The following is a 19638-nucleotide window of genomic DNA, read 5'->3' on the forward strand; positions in this document are numbered from 1 at the left end:
GCAGTGTATTTAGTTTTCGGCATCACGAAAATTACGTTGTGAAATGGATCGTGACTGAAACAGCCGAAAAAATCGTTAATTTAATTGTCTGAAATTATCGGCTGTATCTTTATATCTGAGTCTAGGTTTTTCTTTGTTAACAATCCATTACATTTTATTTTTTGTACTAGATAATACTTATATATCACAAAGATAAATACAAGTACTAGTGATGTGTCATTATTACACTAGAAACAGCCTTTTCGAGATTGTTCTGTTCCAAGATTTTACCAGCCATTTTACCAGGTATGCAATATTACAATTAGATACATATGCCATTACTATTACAATGAGCATGCTCCAACCATAGCAATATGTGAAACATGTTTTTGATAATTCAAATGTGGTGATTCCAATAAATGAGACAATTAATGTATTGGTAGGCGTTTAAAAATACTGAATTGCAGGAATTATTGCATTAAGACCCAGCACAAAAGCAAAACAATTGGTAGAAAAATTGAATGTGAACGGAGTCGGAATTTGCGAACGACAGGAAAGATGGAAAATGCGGCCACATCTACAGAATGATTAGCAAAAAATCGAAAATAGCCAGTGTAATACTGATCAAAGATATGAAAGGAAGTAATTTCCGCATCGAATAGTAATCGAAAATCTCGAAAATTCCATGCTAAAACATTCTGGATATTAGCTGGTAAAGCTAATCCTTTGATTACAAGGCCAAGAAGGCCTAGAAGATTACTGTAATGTGATTTTAATTTATATATTAGGCCTATAAATTAGTTTTAGTGTGAAGATTTGTCATGAAAAGTCTATACAATATATTTTATTCAAAGTGCAAGGTGTACCGGAAAGTTATTACTGTTTTTTAAACAGATCTGGATTATACCTCTTTGAAAATATCAAGTTTCGTGCCTGAAAACGTGCATTAGCAGTACTTATTACTTTTTTTATTTAATCAAAAGAAAAAAGCCGTTGAAAGTTATCGTTTGCTGATAGCAACTTACGGTAAGCGTGTACTAATCTAAAAAACACGTGAAAATTCAAAAGTGGTGATTTCCATGTGCAAGAAAAAGAAAATTCCGGTAGACTGAAAAAGTTTGAAGATGCGAAACTATAACAGTTGCTGGATGAAGATCTAACCAAAACTCAAAAACAATTGGCAGAAGCGTTAAATGTTGCCCAAGGAACGATTACCGACCGATCCAATTCCACCGAATCCAAAAGATGGGACGAAGGGTGTCACATCAATTGAATGACAGCCAAACAGAAAATTGAAAAATCTTCTGTGAAATGTTGCTTCAAAGATATGAGCGTTGAAAACACTGGAAGAGGACATATAATCGCACCCGCCGTAATCTGCATAGTATAGATTTAATCATATCATTTTTTAGATGATGAAATCACTAGATTAATTGAAAGGTGTGTTAAACACCCGTAGATGGTTTTACATGCAAAATCGCAGTACATGATTTAAAATATTGATTATTCAATATGACTGTATCATATTTATTGTGAAGATGTTAGAGAAAATAACGCTGTTGAAAAATGTTGGAGGGTGTGTAGAATTTACTTTCTAATTAAGATTATAATTGTAATCAGATATTATTAGATATATTTGTATCGTTACTTTATAAATTATATAAAAGTATGACCTGTTTATTCAACAATGTTTAAATTAATATACGAGTAAAATAGTTTTCATTGGGTGTTTTGGAAATTAAGAACTATCTAACAAATGTTCTTCTGAAAATATCTTTAAATACTGTCTCTTAAACAAAACTCATTTGTTCATATAAGTTATTGGGACTCAGACATCGCTAGATATTTGTTGGGGGATAATATGGGTATATAAACATAAACATTGGCGAACTGATTGGAATATTGTTGAAAAATTGTGCTATATTTTGTAATACTAGTACGATGAAGTAAACAGAGAAGAAAGACCGCTGCGCAGGCTTGTAAAACAAAGGAAGCTGAAATCGAGCTATGGTTTCATAAATAGAGATGATAAATGGACTATGTACGTGAAGTTCATGAACAAAGCATGGTGAGATGTTAAGCAAGTATGTGTATGTATACCAAAAAGGTGAGTTATGTTGCGATACTGGGGGAATTAAACAATATAAACTTCTTCTAGTCTGTCAATACATTGATCTTTTGAATAAATTTGAATATAAGCTATTGCTAAGCATATAGTTTCTTTAATGATACATAAAAAATTGCGGGAGTCTGGAGGATAAAATTTGATGTATATATCGTATAGCCCAGGCAGAAAGAATATCCTCTAATTCTTACTTATTTCACTCTTTGCAGAACTCTTTCAACAAAATCAAACTGCTTGTAAAGGAAAGGCTCGACAAATGGCGAAACATTCTTGGCATAGAAGCATATTCCAAAAACCTACATCTAAAAATAAGTCATTTCAGACCCACAACGAGTGATTTAAAACTCAACGTGATAAAATAATCGGTCCTTTAGTTAAAACAACTGATATATTTCGATCTGAGTTGATTACATACAAGATACAATGTTAAAAACTAAAAATACGGGATTTTAGGGAAACAAATTTAAAAATCCCCTACAAGTTTGAACCTAACCAAGAACAAATATAGTTAAATTTTATTCGATTATGTTTCAAAACTAAAGGATATTCCCCTATATATATTTTTGGGTTTGAATATTGACCTTACTATGTGTCACGTTACTCGTTGGTTTTTGATTGTAAATAAAATCGAACCAAGATAGAACAAGCGAGAGTGAGCGGAAGTGAGACGGCTGTTGAGCGAGCGCGAGAGAGAGAGAGAGAGCGAGAGAAGGGAAAAAGTTAAAAATCTCGTCCAAGGTTAGACGTTATTACGAATCGCGAGGCTGATGTTTTGTGCGGGTTTTAAGCGCAAACCAATTTCGCATACTTACGCGAACAAAGCGGCGAACGTAGAAAAGCTCTAATAATAAGAGGCAGTGATTACGAGCGAAGACTGTAAACAGGTGGCAAAAGAATCTTGCTATGTAGGTAGAAATTACTGTTAAATTCGATTGCCTTATATCGTAAAAACGTTTCGAGAAAAGGCAGTCCGGGAATTCTCATTGTATGGCCCAGTGGCGTCGAGATGGCGTCTACTTTTTTACCTCCTCTGATCCTGCTATAGGGGATAGTAAAATTTTAATTGATTTTATTACCTGGCTTTTTGATCATAACTATTTAGGTGTACCAGGATATGAACATCTTCCAAGAACTAATTCGCATAAAGCACTATATACTAAATATAAATGTTAGTCTGACGTTAATTAGTTGATGATTCAAGAAGTAAATAAAGTGGTTTTCAAAAGCTTAATATTATTTTAACTAACTTGTAATGCTTATTTAATTATGAAGTGTTCTGAAGGTTTATTGTCAAAAATCGGTACAATGTATCTTATTTAAAGTATTGAGCATCAATAGAAGTGATGCGCTACTCAGATAGGTCACGACGTATATGCCGGAACAAGTAGTAGTCAACAAGCCCTGCTGAAGAATAATATTGCTGTGTCTTTGCTCGTATTCCAGTTGTTTTTCGCGCAATGCTTGGTTTTCAAAAGCTTAATATTATTTTAACTAACTTGTAATGCTTATTTAATTATGAAGTGTTCTGAAGGTTTATTATCAAAAATCGGTACAATGTATCTTATTTAAAGTATTGAGCATCAATAGAAGTGATGCGCTACTCAGATAGGTCACGACGTATATGCCGGAACAAGTAGTAGTCAACAAGCCTTGCTGAAGAATAATATTGCTGTGTCTTTGCTCGTATTCCAGTTGTTTTTCGCGCAATGCTTGGTTCAAATGATTCGCTTGAAGTGATTTCCCTTGATGGTTTCATAAAACTTCGCAGCTCATAGTATACTACACCAACCTGATCCCACCAAATACAGAGCATTAGCTTGGAGCCATAAATATTCTGCTTTTCATCGCCACTAACAATACGATGCAAAAAACCTTTCGGATGCCGTTGAAGCACCATTTCACACATGATCAAACATCTCTCAATTCATACGGCACAAAATATCCAAGCTTTTGGATCCCCACGGTTTCTTGTGTTACTTCCAACAATTCTGCATATTCTTCTTGCATTTTACAGGGATCATCATAGAGTAATGCCTTCAAATCGTCGTCAGAATATTCACATATTGAAACTGATGCAACACAGTTGCCATACGCTTAATCAGCATTCGATTACCTTCATCTGAATCAATTCAAATTGAAACAAAAAAAAATAAATTCTCGTAAATGCGATTTACTCGGGTGTTGAATGAAGACATTCAATGGTGCATCAACGAAAATTATTTATGTCAAATGGTAATAAATAAAAACCTTGAACATTTATACTTTGAGCTAAATGAGCTTGAAATATAAATAAACATAAGCTGATAAAATATCAGAAAACATACGCGTTAGATATATCCGTTCATAGATATTAAATAAACAAAATGGGTTTAAAGGAATTATTGCACAATAAATGCAGCTTTTGGTAAGGTCAGCATATAATATTTTATGTTATCAATCAATAAACTATAAATATGACATCATTCTGTGTTAGATTAAGTTATATTAACAAATTAAATAATAAATTTCATAAAATTTAGTTCTGATTCAGGTGAATATATTTAACATACATTTTTACTAGATCTTGAATGAAATATATATTTCTATCATAGTCTGAAAAATATAAGACGTATATCTTTCAGATATACAACTACATAATTTATATTGATAAATATATTTACAAAAGAAAACTCTATACTATACTACTCTATAAAAATTAACAATAAATTATTTTGAATGCGTCGTCCTTCAGGCGCAAAAGATAATCATAATTTGTTACTGATTGAGGCTATAAAAATAAGTTAATCACGAATAGTTCAAAGAAGAAAGCGGGATAAGCAATCAAGAATACCAGGGATGGGATACTTAATCAAATCGATGTGTACTGTCACTAGCCATTAGTTTAATTTGTGAGATTTTCTGTTAATGCAGTGGATATTCACAAGTATTTAATGGCTGAATAATAATATTGAGGGATACTTCAACCTCAGTGTAAGACAAATGATGATGTGATGACAACAACAATAAGGGCGAATAAACTCGCGAAAAAGTCAATTATATTTTGAATTCAATTCAACTTATATGGAACCAAGTTCAAAATACCTTTTGTACCACTAAGTTGTGTATGTGTATCGCATTATTTCGTAGTTCTGGTCAATTGTGTTGCTTCAGCTGGAATGTTACCTCTCTTCTGCGGTAAGTTGCTTGATAGTCCTCTGGGCTTTCTCCTCTTGGTCCTTGATTTCCAGGTCCCATCAACAAAATTGTCTCCTTTATATTTGCTCCTGTAATGGTTCAATCTTAAGGTATTTTCTTATTTCTGTATTCCTCATTCTGTCCATATTTCTTGCCCTTTTCACTCATCTGAGATATTTTAATTTGGCTGTTTAAATATTGCTTTTTTCATGTCTTGAGTCCGAATGCTATGACCATAATTTTGCGTATTGTTCAGTATCATCAATATTCAATATACTTAGGATTTTTGTCGAAGACCTGGGCTACTAGTTGTTATCAATATATCAGCAGCAAAAGCATTATTTTTAACGTTTTAGCACTTAGTTACTGTTTGTTCCAATTTATAAGCAATAATATTTTTTTTCTTAATGTTGTTAAATACCGTTTCCAAAAATATGAATGTCATATTGCTATATGTATGATATATTGTGATAATACTGTTATATAGTAAGCGTTCAAACTCAAGAAAATCCAGTTATTCGATGACGAATAGAATTTTTGCAAAACAATTAACACTTCTAGTGTGGTCAACCATAAGGATTATACCAATGGCCTAGTTCCAAACCGACTATTCTAATTCTGTTTGCACAAACTATAATGAATATATTAAGGTACCGTTAACAATAGGCAAAAAAAAGCGCAATAAAATTGTATTTGGCCGATAAAAACAACTGTGCTACACTTTGCACCCGAGAGAAGTGTTAAACATTTATTTTCTCACTTTTATACTGAGAGTTTTAACATGCTAAAATCAACATTGCACTGTCCCTTTTCTACTTAGCTGTTTGAATTTCGGTAACTTCAAAGATATGTCATAGTGGAATTTGTAATTATAAATGTATTTTGTTTGTAAATTAGAGATCGTCTTTCTATTTATAGTAGTATGTAAATCACGCTATTTAAATTCTATAAATAGACATCAAAAAATATATGTACATATACTGGCACACGTAATCACTTACCTGTCGGAGCATATTGTTTCCTGTTGTCGACGTACTGGCTTTTGGAGGTTCGGAAGGTACTCCCAACGGAACCCGATTCATCAATCCCCGCGGGCTAGTTCGGTTGTCCATTCGGTTACCCTCTATCCGATCGTCGTCCTGTTGATTTAACAGTTCTTTCAGGATACGGTCGCGATTCTCGTCCTGCTGAGAATTGGAATTGTTGTTTGCGTTGGACGTTGGAGGATTGGTAAGAAGAATCCGTAATCTATAAGAATAATAAATGTAATAAATAATTAACAGATAATGTATTTTTCGTAAATAAGATTTAAATGGTTGGTTGAGCTGAATAAATTATTTAAAGCGTGTTGGTCAGTGTGTCGTGTAATCATTAGATGATTAGAAGCTGTAAGAGAGGATGTTTTTAGTGCATCGCTGTAAGAACAAATATTGAACAAGTTAACATTCAATAAGTTTCTATGTTAATTTTATCAATTAACATTCATTCTTCAGCAAAATTCGCGACTGTTATGTACTTTGTAGCGACCTTGGGCATGTCGAATTTTACATTGTGGAATAACTGTCTACAAAATACCCAGAAATATAACCCCAGATGTTGAACACGTTGATGAATAGTTGGTTAATGGTGACTTAAAACTTGTTTAAGAAGACCCAATGGCCCTCTAATAAAATAAAATAAAACAAAAGTCAGTAATACTTTTCAGTGTTTTTACCGTTTAGTACACTGGACTACACGACTACACAAGTTTGGTTCTCTTAAGTCTGCGTCCTATTTCACTGTTATCCAAGAGTTGCAACATTTCGGTGTTAACATGGGAGTGTAGTTCTACGTCCATTAGAAGCCGTATGTCTCGGCGATTCACCTCAAGATATGTAAACAGTTTGGTTGTAGGTGAATTAAATATGCATTGATTTACTCTCGTTGGCTTTTATTCTTCATGTCTGGGACCACTATTTATATTATTACTTACGTGTTGCAGTTTTATGGTTTCGTCATCTCTATTGTTTCACTAACAAGTATCACAGATTCGTGATAACTACAAATGTTATCAAAACTATATCGTGAGTTGATGAAATATGAGATAAAATTTGCATTTAAATTAAGTGCCTGTACTATGGATGAACTATTCAAGAATGATATAGTTTATAAAACAGTTATAGCTTATTTTTGTGAAATTCTTGGGGTATACAGCTCTGTTGACAGTTCCTTCACGATAATCATTCGCTATACTTTCTTGAAAAGTATATGGACGGCGGTAATAAAACTTAAGAAAGTCATAGTATAGCATAACATAATCATAGGAATGGCCACAAACATGCAGCAAGTAGTGCCAATATAGTTTTCTACTAGTGTTTGCATTAAAATGAGTTATGAAGTGCAGAATTCGAACAAAAACATCAATGACACGTAAGGACAGTGGAATTCTTAGCAAAAAAAAAACCTCATAAGACAGCTTTGATTAGGTTGGTTTTCTATGTAAAGATGACAATGAAAAATTCTAATTGCTGCCAATTTGTGAATTAAAAAAAACCTTAAGTACTGTAGAAAAAGTAATAAAAATTGGTTAATTTTTTAGTGGCAATGCAGTGTAGATCCTTAATGGAAATGGAGTGACTAAATCCAAATTAACATCCTTATGTACAAAAATTCCACTTTTCTATGTTTCTGTTCGCGAAAGTCTAGAAGTAATCGATGGATTGATGTAAAATGTTTTGGGCAGCATTGCATTTTAACAGAATAGTGTTTCTGTATACTTTTATCTCGAAGTTCGAATGGAAACGAAAAATTCCAAGTGTCTTGACTTATAAGTTATCATAGTGCAGTTGCTATGGTAGCCGTTACCATGTTTGCACATTAAATAAACAATGTTTACAAAGAATACATTTATTTTTTCACCTAATAATTAACAAGAGATTGAGTCACTGCGAATTAGCAGTATTTTGACTGAAAACAAGCAAAGACTGAAGCTTTGCAAATTTATGTTTTGCACAAGTTGTATGATTAAATATTGTGTCAAATTCACATAAAACAAAAAAAATCCTAGATTTTAAGCGTTAAAATTAAGAACGGAAACTTAGTCGTATATATGTAAATTATTTGCTTCTGCAATTTAAAGGTATAAGAAGGATACTGGATACTATATATAAATATATATATATATATATTTAAATTATATGTGACATTAGATATGCTTAGTACAATCTTAATTAACAAATTCATATATTACTACTGTTCTGTTGTACTTGCATTGCTAGTATGTGATTAAAACATCAGTATGTATTTCCCAAATAAAAAAAACTAATCTACGTAAGCTAAAGTTAAGAAAAACAAATTCGTGTGATTTGGTTCGTTTCAATCTTCTGATTTCCTGCGTGTTGTCCAGTAGCAACCTTATATCATGTTTTAAGTCGAGATTTTGGATCACTTCGTGTATCCATTTGATTTCGAGGGCATCGTGGAGCTCTTCGTTAGTTACGTAGTGATGAGCATCGGTAATTAATCGTAGAACTTTGTTTTGTCTGTATTGGATTACTAGTTGGTTTGATGTTTCTGTGCAACTCCATATTTGCACCCCATAGTCCAAATTGGCTTTATGATTGACTGATAAACCAATGCCTTTGATTTTAGGTCAAGTTGAGAGTATTTTCCAACTAACTAGTATAGTTGCTTAACTTTGAGTCTAATCTACTCTGCTTTTGCCTAACATGATATTTTCAATTTAGTCTACCATCGAGATGTATGCCGAGGTATTTACCTGATTCCGCTTGAGGAATCGGGCATCAAGTGATAACGTAAAATTAACATGTCAGTCTACATGTTTTGCCATGACGACACAGTTCGTCGGTAAATGTTCCAAATACTGTTAATAATATTCTTTTGTTGTTTTGATGTTCGATTAATCCATATTGCAATGTTTTTGTTCTTTTGGTCGCGATAAACTCAGATGAACTGATTCATCGTATTTGCCTGATTTAGAAACATGAGATTTCCATTGATATCGCATGCAAAAATAACTAAAAATGATTGTTTATGTAAATCGCATTTTCTCAAAATCATACGATTTTATTTTCATTAAAAAAGTCCTGTTTAATTTGCACCCCTAATATTTTGGCGAACTTCATGTAACCAATTCATTCGATTAGGCGTACACACATATCCGCCTGAACATTTTCGATTCTGCCAATGTTTACGCAATTTTCTTTCACGCATTTCAAATATCCATTAAATTTCAACAATTTACATTATTCAAGGGTATACCTCGAATATAAATAGTGTTCTCAGAATAAGACCAAGATCCGTATGATGTGCCAGTTTGTACGATCGATTTTATACGCAGAAATACAACATACGTTATGTTTATTCAGTCGTACGATAAACATTTTTCAATATCATAACCAATCTTATCTTTAATAACGAACTTGAATGCATTTATGATTCTGGCCTTATGTTTTAGCTTTGTTTCATTTAAATTAATGATACTATATTATCCCTAGAAAAATATTAATTTTGAGTGGTTTAATAGTGCTAAGTGGTATAGTGGTAATAGTGGTGTATTTTTGTGTTAAAATCTAAGTTTGATTACATTTTAATTTTCAGTGACTTCAATATTACGAAGTATTACAATGGGTAGGCCAACTAAAGGTGCATCCCGTATGAGGAAAAATAGGAATAAAGATGCAATGATTGAAAATAAGGAACGCTTCAGTCCCCGCTAGTACACTAACCTAGATAATTTGGTAAATATTCTAACCAAACTAGAACAACAAGAAGTTGTTGCCCCACCGGGAATCGAACCCGTGACGCCCGCGTGTGAGCTGAACGCTCTAACCACTATAACACAGGAGCAGTTAAAAATATATACAGCCGAACATAGAACCTTCTTATTTATGTCGGTTAAAAATGAACCTCAACGCGATTATTCCAATGATTCTCACTAAGTTTTGGGGTTGATCACTTCTAATAATCCAAATCAACAAAATGCCGCTTACTTGTTGCCCCATTGTTAAATTAAACTGAATGAAAGTGAAATTCTGGTTATAACATTATCAAGAATCAAATATTGAAGTGGTGTTAGTTTTAGTGTCGTGTGCTCCATGAACTTCAGCTTGAACTGAGCAAACTATTTTATATGTGATTTGAATATAGTTGCTTCTAATGCAGATTTGGTCTTATGGAATAAATAGAAATCATATGGTGACAGATTAAATAAATGGGGCTGGTGATACTTACTTGGTATAATACTTATTATATTGAGTTCGTAAAAACTACTTCAATTTTTAATATATCTTAAATTAAATGACTCCAACCAAGAACTAAAATTTAAACTAATTAAGCGTCGATAACTGGGTTCAAGAATATAACAGGTCAATTGAAAAGTCCCCGGCGTAAAACATTTTTTTTGGCAAAATTAGTTTTTTTTATTCAACATAATTCCCTTCAAGGGTGATTATAGCGACCCTCCAACTTTTCGATACCATTTTTGTAGTACGATTTGTTCTTTGTTTCAAAATAGGCCTCAGTTTCGGCAAACACCTCTTCATAGGACGAAAATTTCTACCCAGCGAGCATTCTTTTGAGATCTGAGAACAGGAAATAGTCGCTGGGGGCCAGATCTGAAGAATACGGATCCGCCGTGGTAAGGAAGCAATTCGAAGTCCAATTCATGGATTTTTGACGCGGTGCATTGTTTTGGTGAAGCAGCACTTTCTGTTTCTTCAAATGCGGCTGTTTTTCGACGATTTCGTACTTTAAACGATCCAATAAAGCTATGTAATAGTCGCTGTTGATGGTTTTTCCTTTTTCCAGTCAATGAAAATTATTCCATGGACATCCCAAACCGCCAAACAGACGTCATAACCTTGCCAGCTGACTGTTACGTTTTTCCACGCGGGAACATCCTGTGCAGTCCACTCGGATGACTGTCGATTGGACTTCGGAGTGAAATGATGGAGCCATGTTTCATCCATTGTCCATCTTTGATTCTTGATCATCTTCAAACACTGCTCCGAATCATCAACTCGTCTTTGTTTTTGATCAAAAGTGAGCTCGCGCGGCACCCTCTTTGCACTGTTTCATTCAATTTCAATTTACGGTCATTCAAAATAATTTTGTGGATTATTTAAATGTTTTGGTCGGTAACAACCTCTTTTGGGCATCCACTGCGTTCATCGTTTTCATTGCTCACTTCACGACGTCTAAACTTAGCAGACCAATACTTTCCTGGGGCGGTGTCCGGAAACTCGGCATAAAGTCAAGTTTTTGCTTCAACTGTACTTTTACCCTTCAAAAAGCAATATTTTATCAAGACGCGAAATTCCTTTTTATCCATTTTTTCACAATAACAACAGTTGATTCACTCAAAATGCTATAATTCACAAACTAATGATCCGACAGCTATTAAATTTATACACGTATCTTTTGAGGGTTAGGGCTAACTAAAAAACATATGGATTTAATTCTAGTAGCGCCATCTAGTGTCAAGTTGGGGATTTTTCAATTGACCTGTTATTTGGCTTTTTTATATTTTTTATTTAAACTATACGAACAAAGTAAGACTGCGTTTATGAGTAATTAATACATAATAACGATAAATTACCTGTGCGAATCTGCCAAACCCGTAGCATCATCTAACACATTGGCTTTGGTATCTTTCTGTTCTTCCACCGGGTAACAATTCTGCTCCGAAAAATCCCCCATCAGACTGAACGGATTGAAATTAGTGTTTTGGTTGGGCTGCTGGGGCTGATTAGCCGGACTTTGTTGAGCCGAAAAGTGGGTTAATGGACTCTGAACAGCGGTAGGAGCGTTACTGTAAGACGGATTGCTGGGTGGCCTGTAATATCATACAAATCTCATTACTAACAACAATATGGTATAGACAAACATATTATAGACAATGAGTTAAACTGTCTCGGTAACGGATTAATTTAAGAATGTTCATAAATTATAAAAAAATATTTCCTTGGTGTTTTATCATTAACCTTGTTTAAGTTATGTGGATTAATTTGTCAGAATAGAACAATAACTTCTGTAAATGCAATGCAATTTAATTAAATATATCACAGTATAAAGTAGTTCAGGCGATTTCTTTGTAAGTATTTGGTGGTCATTATTTGAAGTCGTTATATTATTATTCATACATATATGTTGAAGAAAAATGAAATGATATGATACGAAAAATATAATCCAGAGTCTAATATCTCTGAAGAGATAAATATATATAAATAAATCGTCCAACATTTGAGTTCAGAAAGTTCAATGTTGCAGAATTTGTGGAATTACTCGATGAAGACCTATACTTAAGACTGGCTTCAACAGTACGCAAACGCTTAAAAGTCTTGGAAATGATAAAAAAAGACTTCGAGGCAGTGATATTTCTGACTTGTTGCTTCAATGACGAAATATGAAGGGATTTTTGTATCGAATCACTACAAAATTGAACAACACTTGGCGCACCAAGTGCTGGGTTAATTTTAGTTTATCATCATCGTAGCAGATTTACGGCATATAGTGTTACTGTGCATTAAATCGCATCAGGCACATTTGTAACGAACTTCATGTTGAAGTCTCACAGACAAACTTCTTTTCAGTACATTGAAAACATCTTAATTTCTAGGGAGTAAATTAAATTTGCGGTAACAATGCTGCACCCTTTTCAACAGGCGAATACTGGTTTTCAATTTTTTTGTTAAAAAAATTGAAGGAGAAGGTTTGAAGGCCTTACTCGATGATGATTCATGTAACTGCAAGAAACCGTATCCAGTTGCTTGAAGAAGATGTGAATGATATAAAAGTTTGAATATATTGTCTTGTATGAATTGCTAAGAGATCTTAAAAGGCGTTTGGCCCTGTACAAAATACTGCTTCAACTGTGTACTGCTCTGTTTTCAAAATTGGTTTGTCAGAATGGCTTACTATTAAGCTAAACGTGGCAGCCATTTTTATCAAATTATCTTTCATAAATAACAATTATTTCAAAGTATTTTGACGGTAATTTTAATAACTCCACAAAAATCTGTTGACAATAGCAAATAGCACAAACATATTTACCTGTAGTCTACCGTCATGTAAATGTATAACTTTGTTGAAATAACAATTAAAACTAAACTCATAATCATCTACTACTAAAGTATCCTTCATTATAGTGTTATAATGTCACTTTCTCTTATTGGTATTTATTTTGTCACATGTTTGACGGCTAATTTGTCCAAGTTCAAGCCGACGTTAAATATTTATGATTTCTGACCTATCACAGTCCTTCGATATTCACCTGACTACATTGTGTATTAAATAGCGTCTCTTTTAACCATTAAGGCTGTTCCATTTGTTCCTTTGTGGTATACACGTCAGCTTATTAAAATATTTATAGATAATAAAACGGTTCGTATGGTGTATGACTAACGTCTAGAACTATTTCTAAGTAATCAAAGAGATTGCAGGACGATTGGCGTGGGTGAAAAAACTAAACAGAGTAATATAAAAACGTGAAAAGGTAGTTAAATATAGTTATTGTTAGTATGTATGATATGTGATATTAATTATCTAATATCTTATTAATAAGAACTTAAGAACTACCTCTTTGATCGAACCTCTTCGATCGGTTACCTGAGGTCGAACTGGAGACCGAGGTATGATACCTTCTGGAGCCGGGGGAAAGGAACTTTTTCGATTTGTTCTTACGGTGGAACAGAATAGCCTGAGTTTTGCTCGGGTTAATTTGCAACCGCCGGGGCCGAGAGGAGACTGCGTCGCCGATCTTTACTTCAACGGATATACTGTCCAAGTATGAATGAATCAGGTAGATTAGGTCATTTGGTAGACTTAACTGCTTCGCTTTGAAGACTAGACCGTTGTGCCAAACTTGATCGAAAGCTTTAGAAACATCTAAAAATATGGCTCTACCTTTGCGACCTTTTTTAGTGTCTGGTGGATGGTTGCTACGTCGCGGGCAGACTGATGAAGGCTTGAGTGTTTGGCACGGAAACCGAATTCTTAGTTCGGGATTAAGTAGTGTGCTTTTTCGGCAAGTGAACTAATCAGGCTGATGGGCCTGTAGTCAAATGGATTGGACTTGGCTTTCTTTTTTGGAATGATAGCGACAAGCGCATGTTTCCAATTCTTTGAGAAATAGTTTAAGTACAGGATGGAGCTGATGATGTTAAGATGACCCCTGAGAGTATATCTCCCGAAAATATAGTTTTTTTATACGATGAATATGTCGTCTCATAATGTGTAATCATTTTTGATTTAAGTAACGAACATATTGTATTAGGATTTTAAAGAAAGTTGTCTTAACAAGCCTGAGTCAAATAACAGCTAATATTATCAAGAGTATCAACGTTGGACTCTGGTTGGGTCTTTCACATTTCAGAACTGACGCAGTCGGTAGAGTTCCTGGGAGATAATACTGATGTTCTCTTCTGAATCCATTCAACTGACCGGAATCAAATTAGATATCAAGCAATGAATAGAGGTTGACGTTGGATTGGCCTTCATTTCGCAGTTACTCGAAACATTCCTTGGTGCAGTTAAGTGGAGTTCAGGTAAAAGGATCGCAGTAGAAGCTGTAAAGCCACAACAGTGGTCTGAAGGCGCTCCAATACTCTTAGCCATAATCTATTACAATTAGGAAATATCCATGCTTTGAAAAACACTCCCTACTTCATGGACACCTGACGCAATTCAGTTCAAGAAGTAACGCCACCAAAGGAGGACTGAAGTTGTTGCGAACTAATACATTGGTCTACTGGAATATTAACAGAAGCTTAGATCAGGATGTATGGCTACCGAAACCGAATCGCAGTTGGTATTGCAATTTGGAGTCACCAAAACTTGTAAAACCATCTTATACAAGATATATCATGGATATTTGGGTAAAAACAGTGCAATTTAGTTTAGTGCAAATTGGCAGACAAACATATAAGAGATGCTGACAAATAAATATAATACATTTCTTACCATTTCTTTACCTAAAATAAAAATTAAATTATATTAAAGTAAAATAAAATATTTTGTTGTTTTAATAAATCCTTTATATTTCGTAACTAAAATACCCATTGTTAATATCGAATTATATCATAATATAGCATTATTGCTAGACATATTAAATATCAAAGCGTTTTAAATTGCATGTAACCAGTAATACCTGATTAACGAATTCGTCTTTTTTTTTAGAGACGTTATCGACCAAACGAGAGTGCGCGTGTGTAATACCACGTTGACTGTTTACTATACACGAGCGCTTTAATCGGTATTACTGTATATATGAGTTTCGCCTTGTGGTAGGTTAAGTTCTCATTATATATCTCATGTTTATGACAATATGCTGATATGATTTTCAAGGCAAATGCGAAATTGAACTGGGCAAACATCGACTGATTCTCTTTATTTGCTAAAGATAAACAACGCAAATTATGGGTTAATAGTGACGACGTCTGCGCAAATACAACCGCATTTCTACGAGGATTGTTCAATGTAAACAGTCTTGGACATAATATTTGGCGTACATTTGAAGATATTTCGAGTTTCAATAAGGGGTTTCATGTTATATGACAAAATATTTTCTTTATTCTGTATATTCTAAAAAATATTCCAAATAAAATAATCAATATTGGTTATCTAAATCATTCGATATATTTGATAATATAATTGGTATGATGACTAGGTTTTTAAAGGAAAAAAGCGCTTTGTTCTGATTTATGATTTAAATGTGCGTGTATGAAATGAATTTGGGTGCGAAAGCATTAAAATAATTAATTTTGTTATGTATCAATGGTGCCTTGGTTCTGTACAAGTTAAGATAAAATTATCAAACCATTCCAAAATCCAGAAATTGTCGAAGTTAACACAAAATAAAATGAAGTTTGCATGTTAGGCATGATGAAAGAATATCGAATATAAAAAACATACCAAAAACGATATTTGATCAAAAGAAGCATATGTCATTGTAACATTGATGTAATTCGGTCTGAATAAAGTTTTACGTTATGTTTTATGATATAAAATAATCAATCTTGGTTTTGAATATGAAAATAAATGGATTTTTATAAATCTATTATTCCAAGATAAATATTTTAACATATTGTTGTGATTGTTGATTACTATCATCATCCCAATTATTACAAAACAAGGAATAATTAATAATACTCGGATAACAGAACATTAAGGTTAAAGTGAACTAAAAGATCAGCAATTAGGTATAAAAATAGAGAAAATTGAAAATATAAATTGTTTTATTACTACTGAGATATAGAGGGTCATTTATGTTAGACCATTTTGTTAGTTTATCATCATCAACAGAAGAATGTTCATGATTTTGCGGTAGATTGAAAATGCTGCTTCCTTTTCCTTGTGATTCTTTATTTTGATCGAATAACCCTCAAATGCTACTCAGCATAACTTTTGATTAAATTCAAACGCATTTCTGACATGCATAAATGAAAATGTTGTTTCATCTCCTGAGCTGATGACTCCTAGCTCTTTCTGTTCAAACTTTCTTGTTGCTGTTGATGTTCAGTGGTCTCCGAGACAGAATTTTGGTCAAAAACCTCAACAATAATTATCAGTATGCCCCATCTGCATATACGGTCTTAAAAAAGCAGTGCAATGCAATTCACCGCAAAAAGAAACTCCACTTTCCAAAAGTTGAAATATTTCAATATTTGTATGAGAATGGAGTCTTTCCTCATGCCCCCTTGCAATTCTCTTGATTTATTGACTGACTGTGGGTGTCTGAAGGTCTCGATGTAGGTAGTCAGTCCTATAATATTTGTGTGCACCCACAATACCTCTCAGGGCTTTGTACTGAAAAATTTGTATTTTATTTATGTTACTCTTTGCAGAACATCCACATAATTGAACTCCGTATGTCCATAGAGGTCTCAATATTTGCTTATATAACAGCAATTTATTATGTACTGATAATTGCGATTTTCTTCCAATTAGCCAGTCCATTTTCCTATATTTCAAGTCCAATTCCTGTCTTTTCTTCTTCATATGTTCCTTCCAGCGAAGTTTTGCATCGAGATTCATTTCGAGATATTTAGCGTTGTTGCTATATGGAATGATAATATTATTTAATGTTATTGGTGTTTGTACGGTCTCTTTATAGGTGAACTGCACATGTACAGATTTACTTTCATTAATTATTATTTTCCAAGCTTGTGTCCAATTATTTATATTGTCTCTTGTCTGTTGTAATTTTCGTGAGGCTTCTTCACTATTGTCTCCGACAGCTATAATCGCAGTATCATCAGCAAATGTAGCCATCGTAATATTTTCCATTTGTGGTATATCACAAGTGTAGCATAGATAAAGCATTGGTCCCAGTACACTTCCTTGTGGTACGCCTGCATTAGCTTCTTTTATTGTAGTAAGCTTCTTCTTGTTTGACTCTAAACATTCTGGTTGTAATATGTGATTTTAATAATTCGGTGGTCTGTTTTGGTAGCATTTTCTGTAGTTTATGAACAAGGCCTTCATGCCAAACCTTATCGAAGGCTTGTGCTACATCTAAGAATATAGCTGAGCATATATTTTTTACTTTCGTAGGCTTTTTCAATAATATATGTTATCCTGTGGACCTGGTCAATTGTTGAGTGCTTGTTAATAAACCCAAACTGGTCTGTTGGTATTAGGTTTTTTCTCTCTATGATCGGTTTTATTCTTTTCAACAGGAGTTTTTCAAAAACCTTAGATATTACTGGCAGCATTGATATAGGTCTATAGGCTTTTATTTCGTTTGCTGAGTTCTCAGGTTTTGGGATCATTATAATTTCCACCATCTTCCAAATGTCTGGGATATGTTTTAATCTAAATACTGTATTGATCAAGTTGGTGAGTTTTATAATTCCCTTTCTTGGTAGTTTGTGCAGTAATTCTCCTGTTATTAAATCGTAGCCTGGTGATTTCCTGGGGTCAATGTCAGTTTTAATAACTTTGGTTAACTTTTTCGGCGTGACTAATTCAATCATCGAATTTTCAGCTTCTATGTCCGGAAAATTATGTTTAATATTAGTTTCGTTTGGTTTGAAAGATTTTTCTAGATATTCAGCAAATGCTTCTGCTTTTTGGTGATTGTCACGTGCCCAATTCCCACATAGGTCTCTTATAGGTAGACTGTGTAGACATGAGCGCTTTAGATATTTTGTGACTTTCCAGAATGAGTAATCAGTTTCAGTATCATCTGTTAAATTTCTAAGATAGTCATTTATTGTTTTGTTTTTAATTTCCAGTATTTCTCTTTTCAGTCTTTGAGTTATATTGTTTAAACTGTTTTTATTTTCAGGTGTTTTGTTTTTTTGTCATTTTTTTCGTAATATACCTTTTTCAGCTACCATTTCCTTAAGTTCTTTTGGATACTTAATTCCTTTAGCTGTACTCTTAATTTCTGGAGTACCATTCCAAGCAGCTTGTTGAAAATCTACTACGAATTTTTCTGCTTCAAGATTTAATTGTTCAGTTGTCTTGAGGGGTACATTTAGATGAATTCATTTGCTCAATTCTTCAGCAAATCCTTCCCAGTCCGTTCTCTTGTTTGTTAACGTTGGGTTTCTTTCTTCTCTTATTATATTTTCGCTCAACGTCAGAATCACTGGCGTATGATCTGAACATAGCTCAAAATTTTCTTCGACCTTTATATAGTTGGATGTTATGTTTCTTACTATGAAGAAATCTAACATGTCTGGGATTTTCTCTTGATCAGTCGGCCAATAAGTTGGTTTTCCAGTTGACATGTAACTAGATCTTAGTTCAGCAGCTGCTTTGTGCAGTTCATTGCCTTTAGTTGTTGTCATTCTTGCATTGAAACAATACTTTTAATTCAAAATTTAAGATTCAGGTAGATTTTCATGGATGAAGTATTATAAATATGTTCGAATATTAAAAATGTCGCAAGAATGTCATGTCTAAATTACATTATGAAATATGAATATTGTTATCATATAACTGCTATAAATTACAATTTGCCTTCCGGATTTCATTTTCTTTTCATTTTTTAAAAAATGTATTAAAGTAAAAGTTGTCCGAGAGACACTTAATTGATGTTCTCTTCGTTCATATTATTTTATTCTATTCTAAGAGTTATTGACGCTATCCTACACTCTACTCCGAGTACATTTTTTATCTTTTGCATTTAAATATTCAAATTATTTACGAAAGTCGTCGAAAAGCCGACGAGCGATGAAAATATCTCACCGTTAATATTTCCATAGCCGGGCTCGATAAAAAAGCCCTTCAATCCTACAGGACAGATCGATAAATATTTTGTCTAGACTGTGGAGCGTTGACTGCATTCTAGTTCCGATTAAATAAGCAATTTTACACTAGTTAAATTCGAATTTTTCCGCAAATGAAACGTG

At 33.5% G+C, this 19638-nt stretch overlaps 1 protein-coding gene across 21 annotated transcripts in view; it reads right to left on the minus strand.

Annotated features, from left to right (window-relative positions):
- The window catches only part of tai (basic helix-loop-helix family member taiman), a 693988-nt gene that overhangs the window by 82318 nt on the left and 592032 nt on the right, over positions 1 to 19638 (minus strand). For all 21 annotated transcript variants that reach the window (XR_013004949.1, XM_076399166.1, XM_076399165.1 and 18 more), the window contains 2 exons: positions 11877 to 12113; positions 6280 to 6526 (listed from right to left, as the gene is read on the minus strand). Coding sequence is in view for 20 of the 21 variants with exons in the window: in XM_076399166.1 (XP_076255281.1) it covers positions 6280 to 6526; positions 11877 to 12113 (484 nt within the window). In the remaining variant the exon portion in view is untranslated. The remainder of the gene's footprint in view (positions 1 to 6279; positions 6527 to 11876; positions 12114 to 19638) is intronic.

This window comes from Rhynchophorus ferrugineus, unplaced genomic scaffold (genome assembly GCF_030347505.1).
Source record: "Rhynchophorus ferrugineus isolate W39M unplaced genomic scaffold, kcgeb_rfMv2 rfM3, whole genome shotgun sequence".
Taxonomy (NCBI): Eukaryota; Metazoa; Arthropoda; class Insecta; order Coleoptera; family Curculionidae; genus Rhynchophorus; species Rhynchophorus ferrugineus.